The following is a 21,360-nucleotide window of genomic DNA, read 5'->3' as shown; positions in this document are numbered from 1 at the left end:
AACATGTTCTTTTTAATTCACCACTACTCCCATGCGCCCTACCTCCTCCTCCTCTTCTTAATTCTCTGTCACCAAGCTACCTCATATTCCTCCCAGACGTGACTTATATTTCCAACAAAAACTACCTCCACATATACTCTCCCCTACCCTCATTCTGTATTTCATTTCCACTCTGTCTCACCTTCCCTCATTCAAACAAATCCTCTGCTCCTATTCCATCCTAAAATCTTCTCCTCTAAAGCCAAGATAATGTCTCCTACTCTAATTTATAACCTTCCCAAACTTACACCTTACAAACCTAAATGCCAAAAGGATGTCTCCCTCTTCCTACTAATGCTAGCAGGTGATATCCACCCTAATCCTGGCCCAATTACATGTAACAACTCCAATAAACCCACAACCCTTTCCACCCCACATAATACCCTAAGGATCTTTACAATTAACGCTCAAAGTCTTAGTAATAAATCTCACCTATTTCACTCCTGGCTAAGCCATAACCAACCTGATATCCTAGCTATATCTGAAACCTGGCTTAAGCCTTCCATCTCTGCTTCAGAAATCCTGCTCCAAGGTTTTCACATTCTCAGAATTCTTGACAGAATTCATAAAAAAAGGTGGCGGCTCTGCCCTAGTATATTCCAATCTTCTCAACATAATACCGCTCCAAATTCAAATCCCACAATTCCACAACACTGAACTAACCGCTGGACTGCTAAAATAAAACAGGCACAAAAATATCTGCTTTATTGCCCTCTCCATCTCCCCTGGAAATAATGTATCAGTACTAGAAGAAATTCTCCTATGGGCTTCCACAAAAATCAACTATGAAACTTACATCTTAGGAGATGTAAATATTGATTGGAACAAACTCAACTGCCCCTCCCCCTCCCTATCCATCAGTCTCTATAATTTCACTCAGACTATCCTCACCATCACCCGACCTAACAAAAATAATCCCCCAGGATCAACCTTAGACTGGATTCTTGTCTCTAACCCTAACAGAATAACCAACTCTGGCACTATTCCTGGTACCATTAGTGACCATCTCCCTGCCTTTATCCATCGCTCTACTACCTCTTCCCCTTACTAGCATCAATTTATCCAAACTCGCAACCTTAGCAACTTCAACCCCATTTCCTTCTCTAATTTATTCAAACAAATGAGCTGGCACATGTTAAACTCCCTACCCCTTGATAAAGCTATAGACCATTTCAACTCTGTCTTCCTTGATACTTTAAACTCTGTAGCTCCCTCAAGAAATAAAAGGATCAAATATAATTCATCTCCTTGGCTTACCAAAGAGATCAAACAAATTATGCACCAAAGGGACAAACTATGGAAACTTCACCAAAAAAAAACCTGCCCAACACATTACTTCAATACAAACAGCTCCACAACCTTGATAAACAGCTAATCAACAAAGACAAAAAAATCTACTACACTAAGCTCCTTTCTAACAACCGTAATAATCCTAAACAATTCTGGAAGTCTATAAACTCACTTCTCCATCCAGGCTCAAAATCTAATCCCTGCCCCAACCCTAGCAAAACTGACCTTGAACTAGGCTCTGAATTTAATTATTTCTTCATCGAAACCTTTTCTGCCCTCACTAAATCCTTTCCTAACAATAACCCAGCCAATCCTCAACCTCCCCTGCCAATCCCACCAAACAACCATCCTCTTCTATTTGAGCTCAAACCTGTCTCTACAACTCTCATAAAAAACTCCTATCCAAACTCAAACCATGCTCTAATGCACCCGACAACATTCCCTCATCCTATCTAAAACTTGCCGCAGATGGGATCGCTCTCCCAATCAGTATCATTATAAACAGATCAATAAAAGAATCCTACGTCCCCAAACTCTCATCCTCCCTGTCCACAAGGGAGGAAAAAATGCTTGCATCTCAAACTTCCGCCCTATTGCCTTACTCTCCCCTATCTCTAAAATCCTTGAAAAGTGCATCCACCTCCAACTTATGCCATTCCTCACCCAAAATAACCTCCTCACACCCACCCAGCATGGCTTCCACCCTGGCCACAGCACCAACACAGCCCTAATCTCTTTCTTAGATACCGTTAATAAAGCCAGAGACTCAGGACAGCTAGTATCTACTGTTCTACTTGATCTGTCCAAGGCTTTTGACACTATCTCTCACAACCATCTTCTTTACCATCTCTCTAACCTTCACATCTCACCAAAAACTCTTTCCTGGTTCTCCAGCTACCTATCAGAAAGATCTCAGGCTGTCAAATGGAAAAACATAATCTCTTCCTTCTTACCCACCCCCACTTGTGTCCCACAGGGATCCATCCTCGGTCCTATGCTATTTAACATCTTCATCAACAACTTCCACACTGCTGTTCCCGACACCATAATCATTCAGTATGCAGATGACTCTACCCTAATCTGCTCTGCCTCAAACCTCCCTGAACTGCTGTCTAAAAGGCAAACTGCCTTCTCCAAAACTGAAAACTGGATGCAACAAAACCACCTCTTTCTTAATGCTAGCAAATCCAAAATTCTTCTATTCTCACCCTCTAAGAACTACTCCTTCAACAAAAGTGACTTCAAAATCCTCAGCCAAACAAATACACCTATAGAAGTCATCCATTCCGCTAAACTTCTCGGCATAATTGTTGATGAACAACTAAAGTTCGATGTGCATGTACAACAAAACATAAAAAAACCCTCCAAAAGCTAGGTATGTTGTATAGGAACAACCACTTTCTCTCTAACACAACAAAGCACACTCTGGCCTCTACTTTTCTCCTTCCTTCCTTACTATATGGTGCACCTCTCCTAACCAACCTGTCTTCCTCTACCACCTCTAAACTAGAAAGCTGCTACAATAAAATCACTAAATTTGCCTCCAAAGCAAAAACTCCACTCATCACTGCCTCCCCCTACAATCCCTGAACTGGCTAGAACTACCAGATCACTTAGATTACCTACAACTTTACAACTTTCCATAGCACACTCACTCATATTTTATCTTACTAAATGCCCCGCTCTAACTAATATCCTTCCACCTTATATTCCCAACAGAGCCCTTAGATCTGAACATCAGAACTTAATTTCTATCCACAAACCTAAACATCCTGCCGGCCAGCTGCTCCTCTCCTATGCCCTTGGCAACAAATGGAACTCCCTCCCTTCCCCAATAAGAACCACCCCAAACACTGAAAATTTCAAGGCCCTACTTTTCAAACACCTGTCTACTAAATGGAAATGCCCTTGCCTCCTCCCTACCTAATCTGGGGCCACTTCTAGTATGAGTCTCCTCATTCTGATACATTTACCCTATCCTCCTCCTATAGACATATTCCTACAACTATATCTATCTCTCCCTGCAATCTTCTGCAGCTTTATCCCTCTACTTAACTACTTCTACTACTTCTACCCCTAGAGCTAGATTTGCTCACCAAAACTGGTAAATACTACCTAATCCTACTCCTACAGCTATACTTGCTCAACAAAACTTGTAAATACTACACAATCCTTCTACTCCCATAACTATACCTGCTCAACAAAACATGTAAATATTGTAAATATTGAGCACTAATTTCTATCTCTAATACTTTCACTCAAAGCGCTACCACTATTTCTCCTTCCTTCAACCTTAATGATCTTTTAGGAATCTCTAAGAAATACTGCTATACTATGCAAATGTAATAACCATAACTTAATGTAAAAAAAAAAACAAAATTTTATTCAATTTCAGTATGAATTGTACTCTCATACTGTCCTGTATTCCTTGAAATCGTATTTCTGCAAACTGTTTAATGCTTTCTAAATTCTTGATTGTGTTGAAATCCTGTATGTAATATTTTTTATGCATTTTCGGAGCTTTTCTCCCCGGGCCTCCACTGAAAATGGGCCATGTTGACCCAGTGGACTTCCCCGGTAATCAAACTGGAATAAATAAATAAAATAAATAAATAAATAATTAACCTTATTATTTTATCAGGGAATGCAAATACTTCCAGTGCTCTAATCATAAAATCTCAGCTTACTCTGTTGAATGTTTTCTTAGCATCAGGATCTACCAAAACAGTTGTATTTTCTTACACTTTGCATCCGTCTCGATCGTTATAATTCTATTAACATTGTCAAATGTTAGCCTTTCCTCCTCAAAACCACAGTGGTCTATATCTATCAGTTTTGGCAACACCTTTACCATTCTTATAGCTATTACAGAGATAAACACTTTATAGTTATGGTTTAAAATTGAAATGGGTTTATATCAAGTTGGGTCTGATGGAGTTTTACAGTCTTTAGATAATATAGCCACCACAGCTTTCTTCCAGGATGTTTAAAATGCTGTTGAACAAAGCCTTACAGATTCATATTACATTCATCCTTCCCAGCTTTCAAACTTCCACAGCAATACCATCTATTCCTGGAGCCTTTCCTGTAAATTGATTGTATGTCATCATTTTTATCTCATCTCCTCCTATCCTGTTAATTGTTGAGCCTCATCTACCTCTAACCTTGGCACACTTAAGTCTTCCATAAATATTTTCATTTGTGCTCATTCTTGATTTCTGTATTTCTCTAATTTATACAATTTTTTGTAATCTTTTCAAAATATCTTTAATACCTCTACAGAATCTGTGGTTATTATTATTTTTATTATAGGCTGCGTAAGTTTGGCAACAACCCTTTCTATTTTTCGTGCATAAGTCGTGCAAAATATTTTTGTCTTCTGGAAATATCAAAAAACAGTTGCTTAAACAGCAGTCTTTCTAAACTCATGCATATTATCCAGGTAGTCCCTAATTTTCTGTTTAGCACTCTGCAGTTGTGCTTTTTCTTGTTCTGAGATTCCCCTTATTCTACAATAGTTTAACCTTTGTCATGCCCTCTAAATAACTCTGTTTACTTTTTAACCATATCTCGTTTTCTTTCATTTCTATCCTATTTTTAAACTCCACTTTCATTTTGTCCCACTCACTAGCTATAACTCATGGAGTATTTTCTATCTTACCTAATAACTCCTGGATACTTTCCACTACTCATTCCTTAAATTCCTTTCTTTTTAACAGATGGGTGGTTAAGTGTCACTGTCTCATCTTTACTTCAATACTCTGAATTTTTATTTTAGTTATTGGCACATGATTTAAATTATTGGATGTGTGTCGAAGCTTTCAATTAAATGCACATGTTCCTGTGAAATATAATTTCTGTCTAGTGTACCCAGTTATTGTACCTTGGGGAATAATATGCATATTCTCTCTAAGTTCCTACTGCTGAATTCATGTCTTCCATAGCAAATATTTTCATAAATGTCTTCAGAAATCTACCCTCTTTTTTTAATATTTGCCTTCTGTGTCTCCGAGATACTGTACATCCTCACTGCTGTAAATCAAATTACAGTTCCCAACTGTAATTAATATTGATTATTTCTCCCAAAAATGTATTAAGCTCTATAATAGCAGTTTTAGGTAGAATACAAATATTTGCCAATGTAGTCCTCCTCCATTGCCAGTAACCCTTACTATAAGAAATCTATCATTATTATTTTTTTCCTCTATCACTATTGGAGCTCCTGTAGCAATTAGTATAAGTAACGCTCCCTTTTCTTTTGTCCCTAATACCCAGAATATACCTCCTGAAATCCTTTTTTTTTTATCAAATTCACATACTCACTTCTTTGAAAATGTGTCTCCTGTGGGTAGCATTGTTGTTTGCACTTTGCATTTTTAATGTAATTCAGTAATCTTTCCTTTTTATACCTGTGAGTCCATTCATGTTCCAAAGTAATATGAACAGAGTAGCCATTGTGATAGAAGTTATTATTCCCACCTGTTTTATATGAAAGCTGACTTAAATCTCAATTTCCAGTGTTTGTGTTACATGCACCCACTAATGTTTGGCAGGTTGATTTTTGATACATTTGTTTCTTGTCATCTCCATTTAAACCTATGTCACATTTATAAGACTTTTGTTTTAATGAAAGCCCTCAAACAAAAAAACAAATAGACCCACATAATCTGTTAACTTAAAACAAACACACAAAATTATGTACATCTCCAAATAGTGAATTTTAACCCTTCTGATAGCAGCAATTGTCCCAAATTGACAGCTGCACACACATGCCTTACTTAACCTACTATTAAGCTTATTCATGCTAAGACGCATGTTACAATCTGTGCTACTACTTACACTAATTGCTGTCTGTTCTTGTTTTAGCTTCATTCCCCTCCCAGATGTGAAATGCAGCTTATATGCTTTCAGAAAACCTTAACCTTTAGCCTTAAAAAAGTGATCTGTCTTTTATTGCCTGCCTCATATAGTCAGCTTATCTCCCTGGAAACATAATTACAAAATGTACATCTGCAAACCTCTCAACATACACTGAACATTTACTTGCCAAAGGAAGCTTTTCATTACATTTGGTGTCCTTATTTACTTGCTTACGCAAAACAACTTGTTACTAGATTAAGCAAAAGGCCTTAATCCAAACATTCACCTATACACAATTAAGAGAAAGCACACCAACTCTACATATATTATAATCTGTGCACTTTTACACCTGATTCCCACCTCAACAACTCAAGATTACAGCATATTAACATAAACATGGTTTTGTCTAGCCTTTCTTGTCTTCTACAGTGTAATACCCACATTTCTGAAAAGGTTACTTTTCTTTTCTTCCTTTTTTCTGTAGTGTTGTCCTAAACATTAATGTCATGAAGTGAGTATATGCATTTCAGGCCCCCAAAAATTTAACAAAGTCAACAAATGTCCAAACTTTCCACTTTTTCTTGTAAAGCTATATTTTACAAATGTGATTGATGCTTTATAGTCTCACATTTATTCAGTAATTTCAGTGTTGCTGGTCTTCCTGTTTATCTCCATCTCCCAACACTAGACTCTGGTTCAAGTACAAGGTACTTTGATTATTGTAGTCACCTCTTGTGATTTTTTCCTGCTTCTTAAGCATTTTCCTTTGGAACACTGGAAAAGGTTTCACTGACAAACTCTCTCTCTCTCTATGAGCTTTAATATCAGAAAAATGATAATCAGAGTCCCCTTCAGTTTGATGGCTCACTTTTTGCTGAGCTGTCTTTTGCATTTCCTCTGTAACCTTTTCTGCATGAAAAAATGACTTTGATCCTCTAAAAGAAAAATATTCTGAAGACAGCTGAGTATACCAGGTTGAATCTCGCACCTTCTTCTCTACATTCTCTGATTGCTGGAATAAATTTGCTTCTCTTTTGCCTGGTGTACAGTGAAAAAGCATGTTCCACAAACACTCTACTTCTCCAGTTTTAATACTTTGCCTTTCCGCCACAGTTTTATAAGGACCATCTCTTTCTGCTGGTATGAATGCATATACTAATAAATGGAATCATGCCACCTCTTTCTACTGCTATGATTGTATTTACTAATACAGGTCTTGGCTACTTTTTCATGGCCAGGTTTGGAGCTTACACATGATGTCCCCTTACAGTTAACAAGTCCTGCTGTGGATTACCAGTCCAGTTGCTTATTTGTGCTTTCATAAAATTAATGCAGTCTGTCCTTTCCAATTTCTCTGTTGTAGCAGAAAATATGAGGATTTCCCTGCACATTCTGTCCCCTAACTTTGTCATGTTTTGAAACAGCTCTTCTTGAGCAGTCTCATACTCAGCCAACCTTTTCATCATTTTGGCCTCTGGTGTTTGCACTTTTATCAATTCATCTGAGTAGCTGTTTAAAGCTTCTTCTATTTTTATCAGCCTTTTGTTATTTGGGTCGATAGACTCCTTCAGTGTTTCATTTATTTTAATCAGCTGTGAGCACATTTCTCTGGCTCACAGGAAGTCATGTCTTGCACTAAAGTTGGAGCTTGAACTTCTTTTTTTTGAAAAGCTGCAGGATTCTTCATAGTGTTTCCTCTTCACCTTTTCTAGTTGATTTTCTTTCAGGCTAAGCTGCTTCTTTGCTGGCATCCAGGCAGTGTATGTACTAGCCAGTAACTGAATTTACTAAAACTTGCAGTTACTGGCCCTTATCTTTGAGCTTCTTTTTTCACACTGGTAGAGCTGAAATCAAGTTGTTGATCAGTGTGCAACTTTCTTAGAAGTCCCCAAAACATTAAAGTTTTGAACATGCCATTCACACTGAAAGCATGGTTGTGGTAGTGCATGTAAACAGGCCAGGAAGAACTCATTCTATCCTCATTCTATCAAGTAGTGAGGACATCGAACCATTCACTTTCTGATGAGTCACATTTCTGTGGCAGCCACTTCCCCAGCAGACAGACTTGTTTCTGCATAATGGTTGGCTACACTTGAGAGTGGTTATATCCATTTGCAGCTCTTATAGCAACTTATTTTGGGGATTAACTCTGCCATATCTTCAACAAAAGCCTTAGATGTTCATCTGTTAAGGTTAACAGTGTTGCCACTTCTAATTTTCACCAATGATTCCTCACAATTTCAGGACTCTCCACTTATTTTGTTAAAGGTTTACAAAGCTTGTCTCAGATGTGTTGCAGTTTATATCATATTTCGGTGGTCCAGTTTCTCCTTAACTTTGCCTTTTTGAATGAAATATTCTACAGTGGATTTGAAGTATGTGCCCTAAATAAGGCTCTCTAAGAGCCATTATTTCTGCCAGGAGAATTTTCTTATTGCAGGCCTTGTGGATAAACACTGTACATTGCTTGTCACAACGTTAGAACGTCAGTGTGAACAGACACTTCATAGTGCAATATCTTGATCCTAGTACAAGGGTAATGTGCCTTTTAAGTGTGTTGCAGTATGGAGCATGGGATCATTACCATAGCTATTAAGCAAACTCTCTGTGTCAGCTAGATAACTGGTTTTGATTGCCTTTTACACTGATGCACTTGGAGAGGTTGAATCATGCTTGCTATTCAATTTGAGAGTCAGAATGGATGATTAGTTAGTAACACTGTGTTTGAAACTGAATTGCCTGCTTCTCAAGAAAAAAAAAACTGTAGTAAGGAATATGCCAACATCTGAGTAAAAAATATAAATGTGTTATTAATTTGTTTCAAATGTGGGTCATATTGCTAGGCTGTGTGATAGTAATGCAGTGCATAAGAGAATGTGTTTAGTACAAATGTGAAAAGTGAAATGCATAATTTTAAATGAAGATATTCTTAGTGTGAGATAAAATCCCAGCTAGGAAATTTGACTCTGAGCTTTGTCATTGGGAGATAGCTAAGCTCCTAAAGTGTACTGTATTTTTTGAGGAAAGGAGGTTTAAGCTCTGCTAGATTCTGCAAGCATGGCTACTCTTGTCACGTGGCCTCAGCTGTGTAAGAATATGATTAGTAACAACCAAAATGTAGAGGTAATATACATTCAGGGTGGTAGGAGAGAGTATTCCGTTACACATGCTGATATCCATATGTTACCAGGAAAATACTTACATCTTGTGGTGTAACCCTTGACCAAAATTGTGATGTGATAATAAGAAAAGTTTTTATCCATTTTAAATCACTATGGAAGTATGAGAGTGTGGAACATGTGCAGAAACAGTGTGGCAAACTTAACATGAAAGGGAGCAGCAGCTTGATCCAACCATTGTGTATACGAATGTATGTTGGGGGGGGGGGGTTCATTGACAGTCATATAAAGGTCCAGTGCCAAACCCCGGAGAAGGCAGTTGGTATAGGAGCTTACACTGTGCCTTTTCAAGGATTATAGTTACATAGTAAAACAGATCCTGTCTGTCATCAGAAGTATGTTCCAGTGATAGAGCAACAGAAATCCAAAGATGTAAAATACATCAGTATAGGATCTGAAAGTGAATCTGTAACAGAGAATTCTTGAGTAAGAATAGGTACTAGAGAGAAGTCTTTACAATGACTTATAAGAAGCATTAGCATAGTAACTGAGGCAAACATAGAAGAAGTAGAACAACTCAGCAAGAGAGTCATCAACACACAATTGTTGTTAAAAGGGAGCTAAGCAGGCGAATGCAAGTTCTGATCCTGTTTCTGCTAATGTCAAGCAGAACATTCAAATAAAGGCAGACTCTCAACAGCATGTATCTGTAAGAAAAGACAAGATTGTCAATACATTTTGTTCTGAGATACCCTTTGCAATAAGAGGGTAAAGAGGGTAGCATGTAGAAGGAAAGGAGTGTAAGAGGGTGGTATCAACTCACACCAAGTAAGAGGTGAAGCATCCTAAAAAATGAGAGAGAGAGAGGGCACTCGAGAACTGTGCCAATGGTAAAGACGGTCAAACAGAAGGTAATTTATGTTTAGAATTGCCCTTGTAGGGGAAGACATAGAAGAAGCTGCAGTGGTAGTGTTCTTGGGGGTGCTGCACATTACACCTCAGAAAAGTGATATAAGAAAATAACCCTGAGTAAGTTGACTTACAAGTAAGCCATGTAAAGTTTAAAAGAGCAAGGAAGATGTATTAAGTCAGGCAAGAGAGTCTAAAATCAGCATTGTAGGCAGTGAAAACGATGTTCCCATTCTTCTTATGTTTATTTTCAGTTTAAAGATTACCTCTTGTATGGAGTAAGCAAGGCGAAGGAAGACATTATATGTCGGTTTAAAGTGCCAAATCGTACAGGGCACTAATGATGAACCTGTCCCATAGTGCCATGTGTTAGGAGGTCATGTCTTCCCTGGTGAGTTCTGACCACAGATCGGTCTCATTCAAAGTTACTATCACATGTGAACCCCCCCCAGCAGCAGCTAAACTAAAACACTTCTGCAAAACAGATTATAACCTCTTATGGGATGGTATAAATAGTTTCACTGAACCTTCCCCCTCAGATGGAACTGACAACTATGTTGAGCTCTACACCAAAGCTTTATATAAACACCTGCATAACTGTATTGGCTCAGACGTACCTGATAGGAGCAAAACAAGCTCTGCAAGGAAGAGCAAACCTGCCTTCTGGACGGCTGCCATTAACAGTCTTTACAGTAAGAGGAATAAATTGCTGTCTGAAAGCAAGAGGGAGTGAGCCCTAAACTCTGAACACTCCCTCCTCAGCTTAAACAAGCAAATAAGACTTCTTGTGAAGCCCTCCAAAGTTAGCTATGAATCCAAATTAGATTCCTCAACTAAGGACAACCATAGGACATTCTTTAGTTACATCTGTAATCTAAAAGGAAAGGCCCAGATTTGTCCCACATTGGTAGTTAATGATACCACATATACTGTGGGCATTGCTAACCTGTTATCCAACAGATTCTGTGAAAACTTCACTCCCGTTTCCCTGACACATTTACTCCATGACATCCCTACCACCTGTTCTCTACCTTGTATCTCTAAAGAGCAGATCATGAACGTCCTCTCTAATGTTAAAAACACAGCATCTGTTGGACCTGATAACCTCCCAGGCTGCGTCCTACATGGGCTCAAACAAGAATTAGCAACACCATTGGGTACTCTTTTCAGTCATAGTCTAAGCACCAGCTTCATCCCAGCTGAATGGAAAAAGGCCACTGTCATCCCCTTGCACAAAGGTGGTGTTTCCACTGATCCCAGGAACTATAGACCTATTTACCTGACTAGCCTTATCTGCAAGGCCATGGAGTGTATCATGATGGACCTTATCAACAAAGATATAGGTAATCTCCAAACACTTGAACCTACTCAATTTGGATTTGTCAAAGGGAGATCATGCCTGTTAAACCTGGTGGACTTCTTTGAGACAGTCACTAAGGCCCTTGATGAGGAGAAATCTGTGCATACAGCCTACCTATACTTAGTCAAACCTTTTTACACTATTCCCCCACTCAGGCATCATTGACAAACTCACCCAGCTAGGTATCCACCCTTATTTCATTAGATGGGTCGCTAACTGGCTCACTGATAGAACCCATGTAGTCAAAATAGGGGAATCCACCTCCATCCGCAGACCTGTAACCAGTGGTGTTCCACAGGGGACAGTCCTGGGAACCTCTACTGTTTGGAATCTATTTCTCCAAAGTGCAAGCTAAAACCAAAGGTCTGTGGCTGACAAAATTTGCCGATGACTGCAAACTGTGAGCAGTAATAGAATCTCCAAATGATGTCAACATCCTTCAAGAGAGTCTTACACACACAAATGATTGGTGCCAAAGTCATGGCCTTAAACTCAGTGCAAAAAAATGTGTTCTCCATTTTGGTAAGAGCGATGTTCCTGCTAACTACCACATCAATGACAACAACCTAAGTACTCACTCAGTGGTGAGAGACCTGGGCATACAGGCTGACAGCAACCTTACTTTTGATCACCATGTCCCCACAGTGGTAAGAAGGGCATTCTGTGTTGCTCACCTCATAAGTAAGGGCATTGCCTCCAGAAAAAAAAGAAGTTATAACCTCCCTGTACTCTTCCTTCATCAGGCCAATAATGGAGTACAGTGCCCCTTTTGGTATGTACCTTTCCAAGCACCTGCAGCAACCGGAGAGACTACAAAAATTCCTCACAAGGAAAATTCAAGGTGTTCAGTATCTGTCGTATGAGGAGCATCTGAAATCACTGTCACTTTATTCTGTTTCATATAAAGTACTCAGAGGCGATCTCTGACTTGCATATAAGGCAATCTTTGACCCTGCTTTATTGGAAATTCTCCATATCCGTAAGTCAAATGGTACAGGGATTACTTGCTCTGAAGCCCTTAACCTGGTATGTGACATTAATAGAACCTGCTGGAGGGACAGATTTGTCTCCCAGAGGTTACCACACCTTTGGAACAGATTCCCCCTTCATGTCAAGTAGAGCACTTCATTGGTCTCTTCAAATGCAATTTGGACAATTGTATGGGTTACCGTAAATTCCCCCCAGGGGTTCCACTTGTGTCCCTCTTGGATATGGGGGTGAGAGGTGCTGATTGTAGAAATAAGGGTAAAACGTGGGTAGGCTTGCAAGGCCCCTAGGGTCATTAGCTTAGTAACTTTCTATGATCCCACGTGGGGATAATCAAAAATAAGGTAAGGGTACTAGCCGGATTTTGCCTATATGCTTCCTAATCAGAATGCCAGAAAGCTACACTTTGTCCTGGATTTAGTCTGTTAATCCCAATGTCTGTTACAGAGGTGCAATTTTAACAAATTGCTATGAATATTTTGAGACCACTATTAAAATCTAGCAATGGCATCAATGCAAAATATTGGAATACACTACCAAGTTTCCAGAAGTGACATTATGCAAAGCTAAAAATCAGTGTTATTACCAGAGAACTAGTGCTGTTCTCCAGAATTTGTATCCTTAAAGATATACTTACTAACCAAGGCACTCCTTTTACAACAAGGTTGCTGCAGCAGTGTTGTCAGTGTTTTAAAGTAAACTAGTTAAAGACATCAGTCTAACATCCGTAACGTGGCAGATTAGTGCCAAAGTCCTGTAAACCACTGAAGTCCATGCTTAGTGAAGCTGTTGATACAAATGGTAAAAACTGGGAGAAGTTGTTACTCTATTTACTGTTTGCTGTAGGAGATGTGCTGCAAGTTTCGTCTGGGCTTACATCCTTAGAATTCCTGTATGGCAGGCATCCCAGAGGACTTTGTTATTACTAAGGGAATTTGGAAAGAGGTGAATATAGCAATAACCCATGCCTGGGTGTGGGTAATGCGGGATTTACCCACGGTTAGCGTGGTTTGGTCCTGAGGGTGAAGCCCAAGGGACCAAACAAAGACAACCGTAGGTAAATCCCGCATTACCCACACCCAGGCGTGGGTTATTGCTATTATACTATGACATTATTTAAGAAAAGAAATAATTACTTTTCATAAATAATGGCATTGTATAATGCCTCTTTGCTGCCCTTCCGCAGCTGGCTGGTATCCGCGGCAGTTCTGATGTACTGCGCATGCCTATGCAGTACATCAGAGCTGTGGCCAAAAGCAATGGAGAAAGCAAGATCTCAGTTGCTTTTTACTGTTTTGCTATGTTAAATGGGTTTAACATAGCGAGACAGCTTTAAAATAAGCAACGGAGATGTCCGTTGCTTATTTTAAAGCTGTCTCGCTATGTTAAACCCATTTAACATAGTGAAACAGTAAAAAGCAACGGAGATCTTGCTTTCTCCGTTGCTTTTTTTTTTTAACCCTGTCTCGCTATGTTAAACCCATTTAACATAGTGAGACAGGTTTAAAAAAAGCAACGGAGAAAGCAAGATCTCCGTTGCTTTTTACACACTGTGTCGCTATGTTAAAGGAGTTTAACATAGCGAGACAGCTTTAAAAAAAGCAACGGAGATCTCCGTTGCTTTTTTTAAACCTGTGTCGCTATGTTAAACTCTTTTAACATAGCGAGACAGTGTTTTAAAAGAGACTTGTACTAATGGAAAAAGTCCGGGCGACCGGGCCTTTTTCCATTAGTATAAGTCGATTTACAATGTTTACGCTGGCCAATCGGCGTGCACGTTTTGGAATATTAATGGGGGGTCATGGTATAATACAGTATTTAAAACTGTGATAGAATGCTACATTAACTTGCAGGGTAGATTAAAACTGGTAACATTCAAAGTAAAGGAGCACATGTAGAAAGCCCAGCAGGTGTAACAAGTTTGTAATAAAAATGTCTAAGAGAATTTGTCCTAGGATATCAGCATTAGTCCTAGTTGCTTCCACAGAAAACTAATTTCTGGCAGTTGGCACAGGGGTGTGGTGGGGTTAAGGCTGTGAGTGGTAGTTCTTGTAATACAGGGTTTGATTCCCTCAGCCCTCATTTGTCTACTGTTTGATCTTGAGCAAGTCACTTAACCAGACATTGGTCTCTCAGGTCACCCATGAAAAGAGAATCCATGTTTAGTGGGCCTACCTGGTTAACAAATGGGTATTATTATTATTTGGCATGGGCCATATGAGGTGAATGAAAGAATAATTGTAGTGAACTGTAAGGTTAGACATCCAGGAAAGGAAAAGATAGAGCAATTCTATCACTTTAATGTAATGAAGTTAAGGAAAGAAGTAGAAAATGTTGTGGTGAGCTTGCAGGCTGAAATTCATGCAGGAGGGACTAGGGAATTTCTACCTGAAGAGCAGTTAGAGAAATCTTTGACGAAAGTACCAAAGCAGGAAGCAAGAAGAATAAAGGAGTATTCTGTAACATGCCTGTGAAAACCACAGTGACAGATCGTAACAAAGAAGGATACCTGGAAAGAAGATTGGACCAAGGCCGTAAACAGTAACAAAATCAAAATTGTTAACTGAGACCCAGACTTTAATACAGTCAAGTTTGTTATTAATGCTTTGTGCACTTAAATGACACATTTCAATTGTTTTGGTTTGCTTGTGAGCAGTATGGAATTTTTATCATTGGAAGGGATTGCTTATGGAGGTGATGGGGTTGTTGGTTTTACAAATGTTTGCTTGGGTGTTGTTAAGAGAAAGAATGCTGTTTAAGTTGCAAATTAAAGCTGTGTGTATGGTTGGACCTGGATTTAGGTTTGCTTTCCAGGTATTACTTTGTGTGAAGAAAGAAATGTATAAAAAGAGGTGATTTTTTTATTTATTTATGTGGGTAAGGTGGTAGTAAGCCTTTCAAGTGGCATTGTACTTGTTAGAAACTGGAGATTGTTTACACTGGAACCAGGTTTGGATGTAGTGTGGTGGGATTCTTATTTACGAACTGTCTTGTATGGTGAGAAACGTAGGGGGAGGTTGGTTGGTGTTAAGATAACACCAGCAGTCAGCAGCTGGTAGAGTGTTTCTGCCAGAAATATGTATAATTATATAATTGAGTGATGTATGAGATCAAGTGGAAAGGGTGGACGTGCAATGTGGTTTGTTTTGCAGGTCATTGCTTGTGTTAGGTAAGTGTTGTTATATATAGGATGCCAGTAGGTAAAATAATAAGTGGCTATTTAGTGGAAAGAAGTATGCTTGGAATTAACCAGCGTATGTGAATTTTAAAGAATGAGAATTCTGCATAAGCAACAATGTGGTTGCGTCCTTATTTTATCCATGGAGATCAGGTATGAGAAGGAACTGAAGACACCAAGTTAAGATGTTCTCATTCAGCTCTTTCCAAACTTTTATGATCATTGTTTTTTTGAGGTGATCACAAACTTTTGGAGTTTTGTTAGAAGTCACACTAAATAGCAGTTGTGACTTCTGTGCAACTTAGTAAATAGGGAATTCCATTGGCAGCACACTTTTTAGCAAAGAAAATCATCTTCTTCAGAAGATGCTTTGGATTATGCATGGGCAGCCTATTCCAAGACTCTGCAGGACAAGTGTTTTCACATGTATTTAATATAGGGCACTGGAATCTTTTTAGTGCTGCTTTCAACCAGGGTCAGTCTGGATCAGAATAGACAATATGGCTGTGATGTAATGGTGTCAGTAGGCAAGAGGGCACAAGATTATTCTCTCTCTAATAAAGTATTCTTTTCATAACAGTTCAGTGTAGCCTCTTCTTGACTACTTTCTAACTTCAGTGGTCAGCATAATTTTTAGCAGACTTCCTTAGCAGGTAAATGTGCCTAGCATATGACTGGCAAAGGAAAAACAAAGATGGCCTTTTTTACTACTCATCTGAGTGTTTAGTTTGCATTTTGTGTTCCCTAGTTCACACATACTTGTATGGATTGGTTTACTATCAAAATGTCGCTGTTAAAAAAAAAAAAAAAATATTTCCATACATAACATCGAAGGAAAGAGCAAAAATATACATCAGGACACAATTTCAAATCTGTTGAACGAATTCAACATTTTAGCAGAACAGAGACTGTGATGTCTGTATAGGAGCTCAGGTAAGTGAAACTATTACACCTCACATCACGTTTTTGCAGGGGAGCAAACCCCCTACTAACTATATATTCCAACTCTGAGATTGCACTACAGTGAGGAAAGGGATGAATGTCCCAAACCACACTGTACCACAATCTCTGTGCAGTACTTCAAGTCTATGCATTTGTTGAGATGAACTTTCGAACATGAAATGCTCAGCAACATGGAAAATCGAACATCCATCTTTCGATTTACTGTCTTCAGAGCTTCTCCGTTCGTCTTTTTGATAGTAAACCTATGGAGTCCTTTCACAAGTGCAAAGTTCCAAAACTTCGAACTGCAAATGGTCAAGACCATAACATTGAAGTTTTGAAACTTAGAACATTTTGAATAGAGATTTCCTCACAGTGCTGAATGGGAAATGTACCGTTTTCATCATTGTAGTGCAATCTCTTCTTCTTTCTGCTGCTCCCATTAGGGGTCGCCACAGCGGATCAGCTGTTTCCATTTCTTCCTGTCCTCTGCATCTTGCTCTGTCACACCAACCACCTGCATGTCCTCTCTCACCACATCCATAAACCTTATCTTAGGCCTTCCTCTTTTCCTGTTACCTGGCAGCTTCATCCTTAGCATCTTTTTCCCAATATACTCTGCATCCCTTCTCAGCACATGTCCAAACCAACATAATCTTACCTCTTTGGCTTTGTCTCCAAACCTTCCAACCTGGGCTGACCCTCTAATATACTTATTCCTAATCCTGTCTACCCTCGTCACACGCATCTTAACATCTTTAACTCTGCCACGTCCAGCTCTGACTCCTGCCTTTTTGTCAGTGCCACTGTCTCCAACCCATATAACATAGCTGGTCTCGCTATCCTCTTGTAGACCTTCCCATTCACTCTTACTGGTACTCGTCTGTCACAAATCACTCCTTACACTCTTCTCCACCCACTCCATCCTGCCTGTACTCTCTTCTTCACATCTCTTTCACACTCACCATTACTCTAAACTGTTGATCCCAAGTATTTAAACTCATCCACCTTCGCCACCTCTACTCCCTGCATCCTCACCATTCCTCTATCCTCCCTCACATTCACACACATATATTCTGTCTTAGTCCTGCTGACCTTCATTCCTCTTCTCTCTAGAGCGTTTATCTGCACCTGTATATCTGTATTGTTGTCCGCATGTATGATTTGGCAAATTTGTACGCCGGATGCCCTTCCTGATGCAACCCTCCCCATTTATCCGGGCTTGGGATTTGGCACAAAGAAATGCACTGGCTTGTGCATCCCCAGTGGCTGGGTTATTGTAGTGCGATCTCCGAGTTGGTATATTTCTTTAGGAGGGGCAAAATGAAATATGTTTCATTGTGGCTTAATTCCAGAAAGTCTGGTTGGATCTTTCATTTATAGGAATGTGGCCCAGGTTTCAGTGCTTGTTTTAGGGAAAGAGAACATGCTTGTGAGTACTTTTTTTGTTACCAAGATCAGGTGATAGACAGGGAAAGGAAATATATTGTTTTCCCTACTGTCATGCGGTCTTTGGGCAAGTATATTTAGAGACATAAAGGTGTAGGGGTGTGGTATGTTTATTTTTAGGCATTCAGTGTGTGTGTGTGTGTGTGTGTGTGTGTGTGTGTGTGTGGTGGGGGGGGGGTTCTGTCATTTTTTTATGCTGTATTGAATCTTGGTATAAATTTACATCAATAAGGCGGTTTAGACTCTCATGAAATCTTTGCACCCCCTGTCATCATTACCTTTGCTGCTGCAGGATCATCTGGCCTTTGTAAAGAGTGAAGATGGCCATTGAAACAATTAGTTAGACCAGCTAAGCTTCACTGGTGAGTAAAGCCTGTATGTTAACGATTTACTGTAGTAACCATACATTAGCGACCTTTAATGCCTAGAAATTCCCACAGCTCTACTTTATAAGTAGTGATTTAATTTGCTTTTAACTAAAAACAATTGCTATGTTATTGTCCCATTTTGCATGTATTTGTTTTTATGATTTTTTTTCTTTTTAAGAATTTATAGAATACGTTTGTGTGGCCCAAAATCTGTAGCACTTTTTGACATACTTAAGCACTTGCTACAGTACTATCTGACTAAACACACCATACATGTTAAGCACATTTATGTTTTAGCAAATAATTCTTTAGTTGATGTCACAAAGATTAGTTCACATAGAAATAAAATAGCAATGAACTGTGTTTTATGAATCACAGTAAAGCAGTTGATTTAGTAAAACCTATGTAAGTTGTTAGTTAAGGTAATTTGAAGTAAGATGCATTTAAAAAAAGAATTTCTATTGCAGAACTCCGTATAAAGGTTGTCTACAATCTCTTGTTGTTTATTAGATTAGCCAGATTACACCATTTATAGCTGTTCATTCCGTATTAATAGCTTGGTCTTACACTGTGCTGAAAGGTGCGACAGACCTCCTTGCTGAGTGTAACAAAGATGATCTGCTTACTGTCTTTCAGGTTCAGGAAAATGTCCATGGTGTAACAACAGAAGAGTGCCAGGCTGCTCTGCAGAATCATGCTTGGAGTGTACAGAAGGCCATCCAGTATCTAAAGGTACTAATGCTGAGCAAGTAAAGGCTCTTGAAGGAAGGAAAATTTGTGTAAAATAGTTAGCTACAATATGAGAACATTCTGTAACAGTATACACTGCTGACTTGTGGATCTTCCCTTATTTATACTACTGCATTTTTTTTGCATACCCCCCCATCAGCTGCCACCTGCTTCTCCACTGGGTCTACCAGACCCATCTTAGACTCTCCTGAGTTTAACCTGACCCACGTCCAGGGTCATTGAGGAGATTGACGGCATTTTTGCAGTGTTCTACTGCTACAGTGGAGTGTGCCCTAATTTCCCGCTACCTATTAGCAGCCTTGCAAGTTCCACAATCACTGCCTTTAGACAGTGCAAGCTGGCATCTGCACATGTGCAGCCTCCTAAGTACACACCAGTTACGCAGCACAAAGCCCATCGGGCTTGTAACTCTGCTTTATTGCAGTGACACTAGGCTGCTGACCAACCACCTGGGATGGGGAAATGACATCATCAAGTCACTCCCATCCTCCCCTATGGACCCCTACAGCAACTGTGCTGCTAATCAAACTTGGATCATCTTGGGTGCAGTAAGGGCTCTTCTCCACAGTGCTGCTTGTAATACCAGTGTTAGAATGAAAAGAAATAGAATATCATATCAGCTTGTAATTCTAGGCATAAGGCATTGTTTCAGTTCAAATTTGGTTCTGCCTCCCTGTGAGATTGTGTAGAACATCTTCATTTGTTATTGTGAAAATGTATGCTTTCATTTATTTTTCCACTTTAAGTAATCTTTGGTTTTCTAGTTCATTCCGAATTCAGGAAAGTTACTGTGAGTTACCATTAATGGCACTTTAATGGTCTACAAACAAGCTAAGAACTAGTAATCTTTCATTTTCAATTCCTGGCCTCAAGACCTGAAATTAGCTGCCTGCTACGGTCATAAAATTATCTGAGCTCGCAATATTTTGATCTGTTTTGAACACCTACCTTCAGGACACAGCAGTATGCTATGCAAGTGTTTCCCTCATCTTAGTGTTATGTGATATTTGATACCTAATGCCCATGTTCCCTATTCACCTTAACTTTAATATTTCAGAAATTTGTCTCTGTGACTTCACTTTAACTTATTTATTTCTTCATGCTGGTATGGCTTATTAGCCTGTTGTATTGAATCATTCAGCTTTTATGTCTTTCGCTCTCTCATTTGTTTAGTCTGTCCAGATTTGTGCTATAGGAGCCATTGTTGTTAAATAACTATATCCCCTTTTGTTAATGCTTTCTTACTTCTTCCAGAATAAATGTCAATTTCAGGGAGGCCATCTTTTCAAAGGCAGATACTCCAAGCCTGTTTGCTCTAATAAACTACAAATGCCACTGTAAAGCATGTCACTTTTTTCGTGAGAGGTTTCACAGTTCAGTATTATCTCCTCTGAACTTATTACATCTGAAAGGAATGCCGTGACTAATGATTGAGTGGTTTGCACAGTCGACCATGCCAAATTGGGAATTGCTGGAATGACTTTCAGGAAATTGTCCATTTTCTCTTTGTCATAAACATGCACATATGTTTTGTGTGTGTGTGTGTATATATATATATATATATATATATATATGTGTGAGTGTGTATATAAAAAAAAACAAATAGGCATATGTGGGTATATATCATATGATGTGATCATATATAAATCACATAACTCAGAGAGTCACCAGGCTGCAGATTGGAACTATTCCCCACCACTAAGTCTTTTGTTTCCCGATGTCCTCTGTGATCAGGCACGCTGACTCAACACTCAGGCTGGGCAAAGACAAAGTGATGGATGCTTTCCCAGTGTCAGGATTTAAGACATCATGAGAATTCTATAGTCCCTTCAACATGGCAAATATTAACTATGACCTGTTAATGGCTCATGTATGTTTAAATTATTCCAGGTGGTCATCTCCATAGGACATATAAAGATCATACAAATAGATGGTTTGGAGCTTGCTGTACATATGCCAAATGCAGCTAGGATGTAGACCCTGAGTAGAATCCTACCTTCAGTCAGAAAGATGCCCTGATACAAAGAAAATATAATTGGCTTTAACAATTGATTATTTGTGTGGCATCATTCTAGGTGGATTCAGTATGCGTCAGCTTCAGACAAGATG

General features: G+C 39.1%; 1 protein-coding gene across 3 annotated transcripts in view; it reads left to right on the top strand.

The window, feature by feature from the left end:
* The window catches only part of TNK2 (tyrosine kinase non receptor 2), a 1,226,346-nt gene that overhangs the window by 1,117,839 nt on the left and 87,147 nt on the right, over nucleotides 1-21,360 (top strand). For all 3 annotated transcript variants that reach the window (XM_044070286.1, XM_044070284.1, XM_044070285.1), the window contains one exon: nucleotides 19,138-19,233. In XM_044070286.1, the coding sequence (XP_043926221.1) occupies nucleotides 19,138-19,233 (96 nt within the window). The remainder of the gene's footprint in view (nucleotides 1-19,137; nucleotides 19,234-21,360) is intronic.

The sequence above is a fragment of the Protopterus annectens genome, chromosome 4.part1 (assembly GCF_019279795.1).
Source record: "Protopterus annectens isolate FY-2018-M chromosome 4.part1, PAN1.0, whole genome shotgun sequence".
NCBI classification, from domain to species: domain Eukaryota; kingdom Metazoa; phylum Chordata; order Ceratodontiformes; family Protopteridae; genus Protopterus; species Protopterus annectens.
The sequence above is the reverse complement of the archived record's forward strand: the minus strand, read 5'-3'. Positions and strand labels throughout refer to the sequence as shown.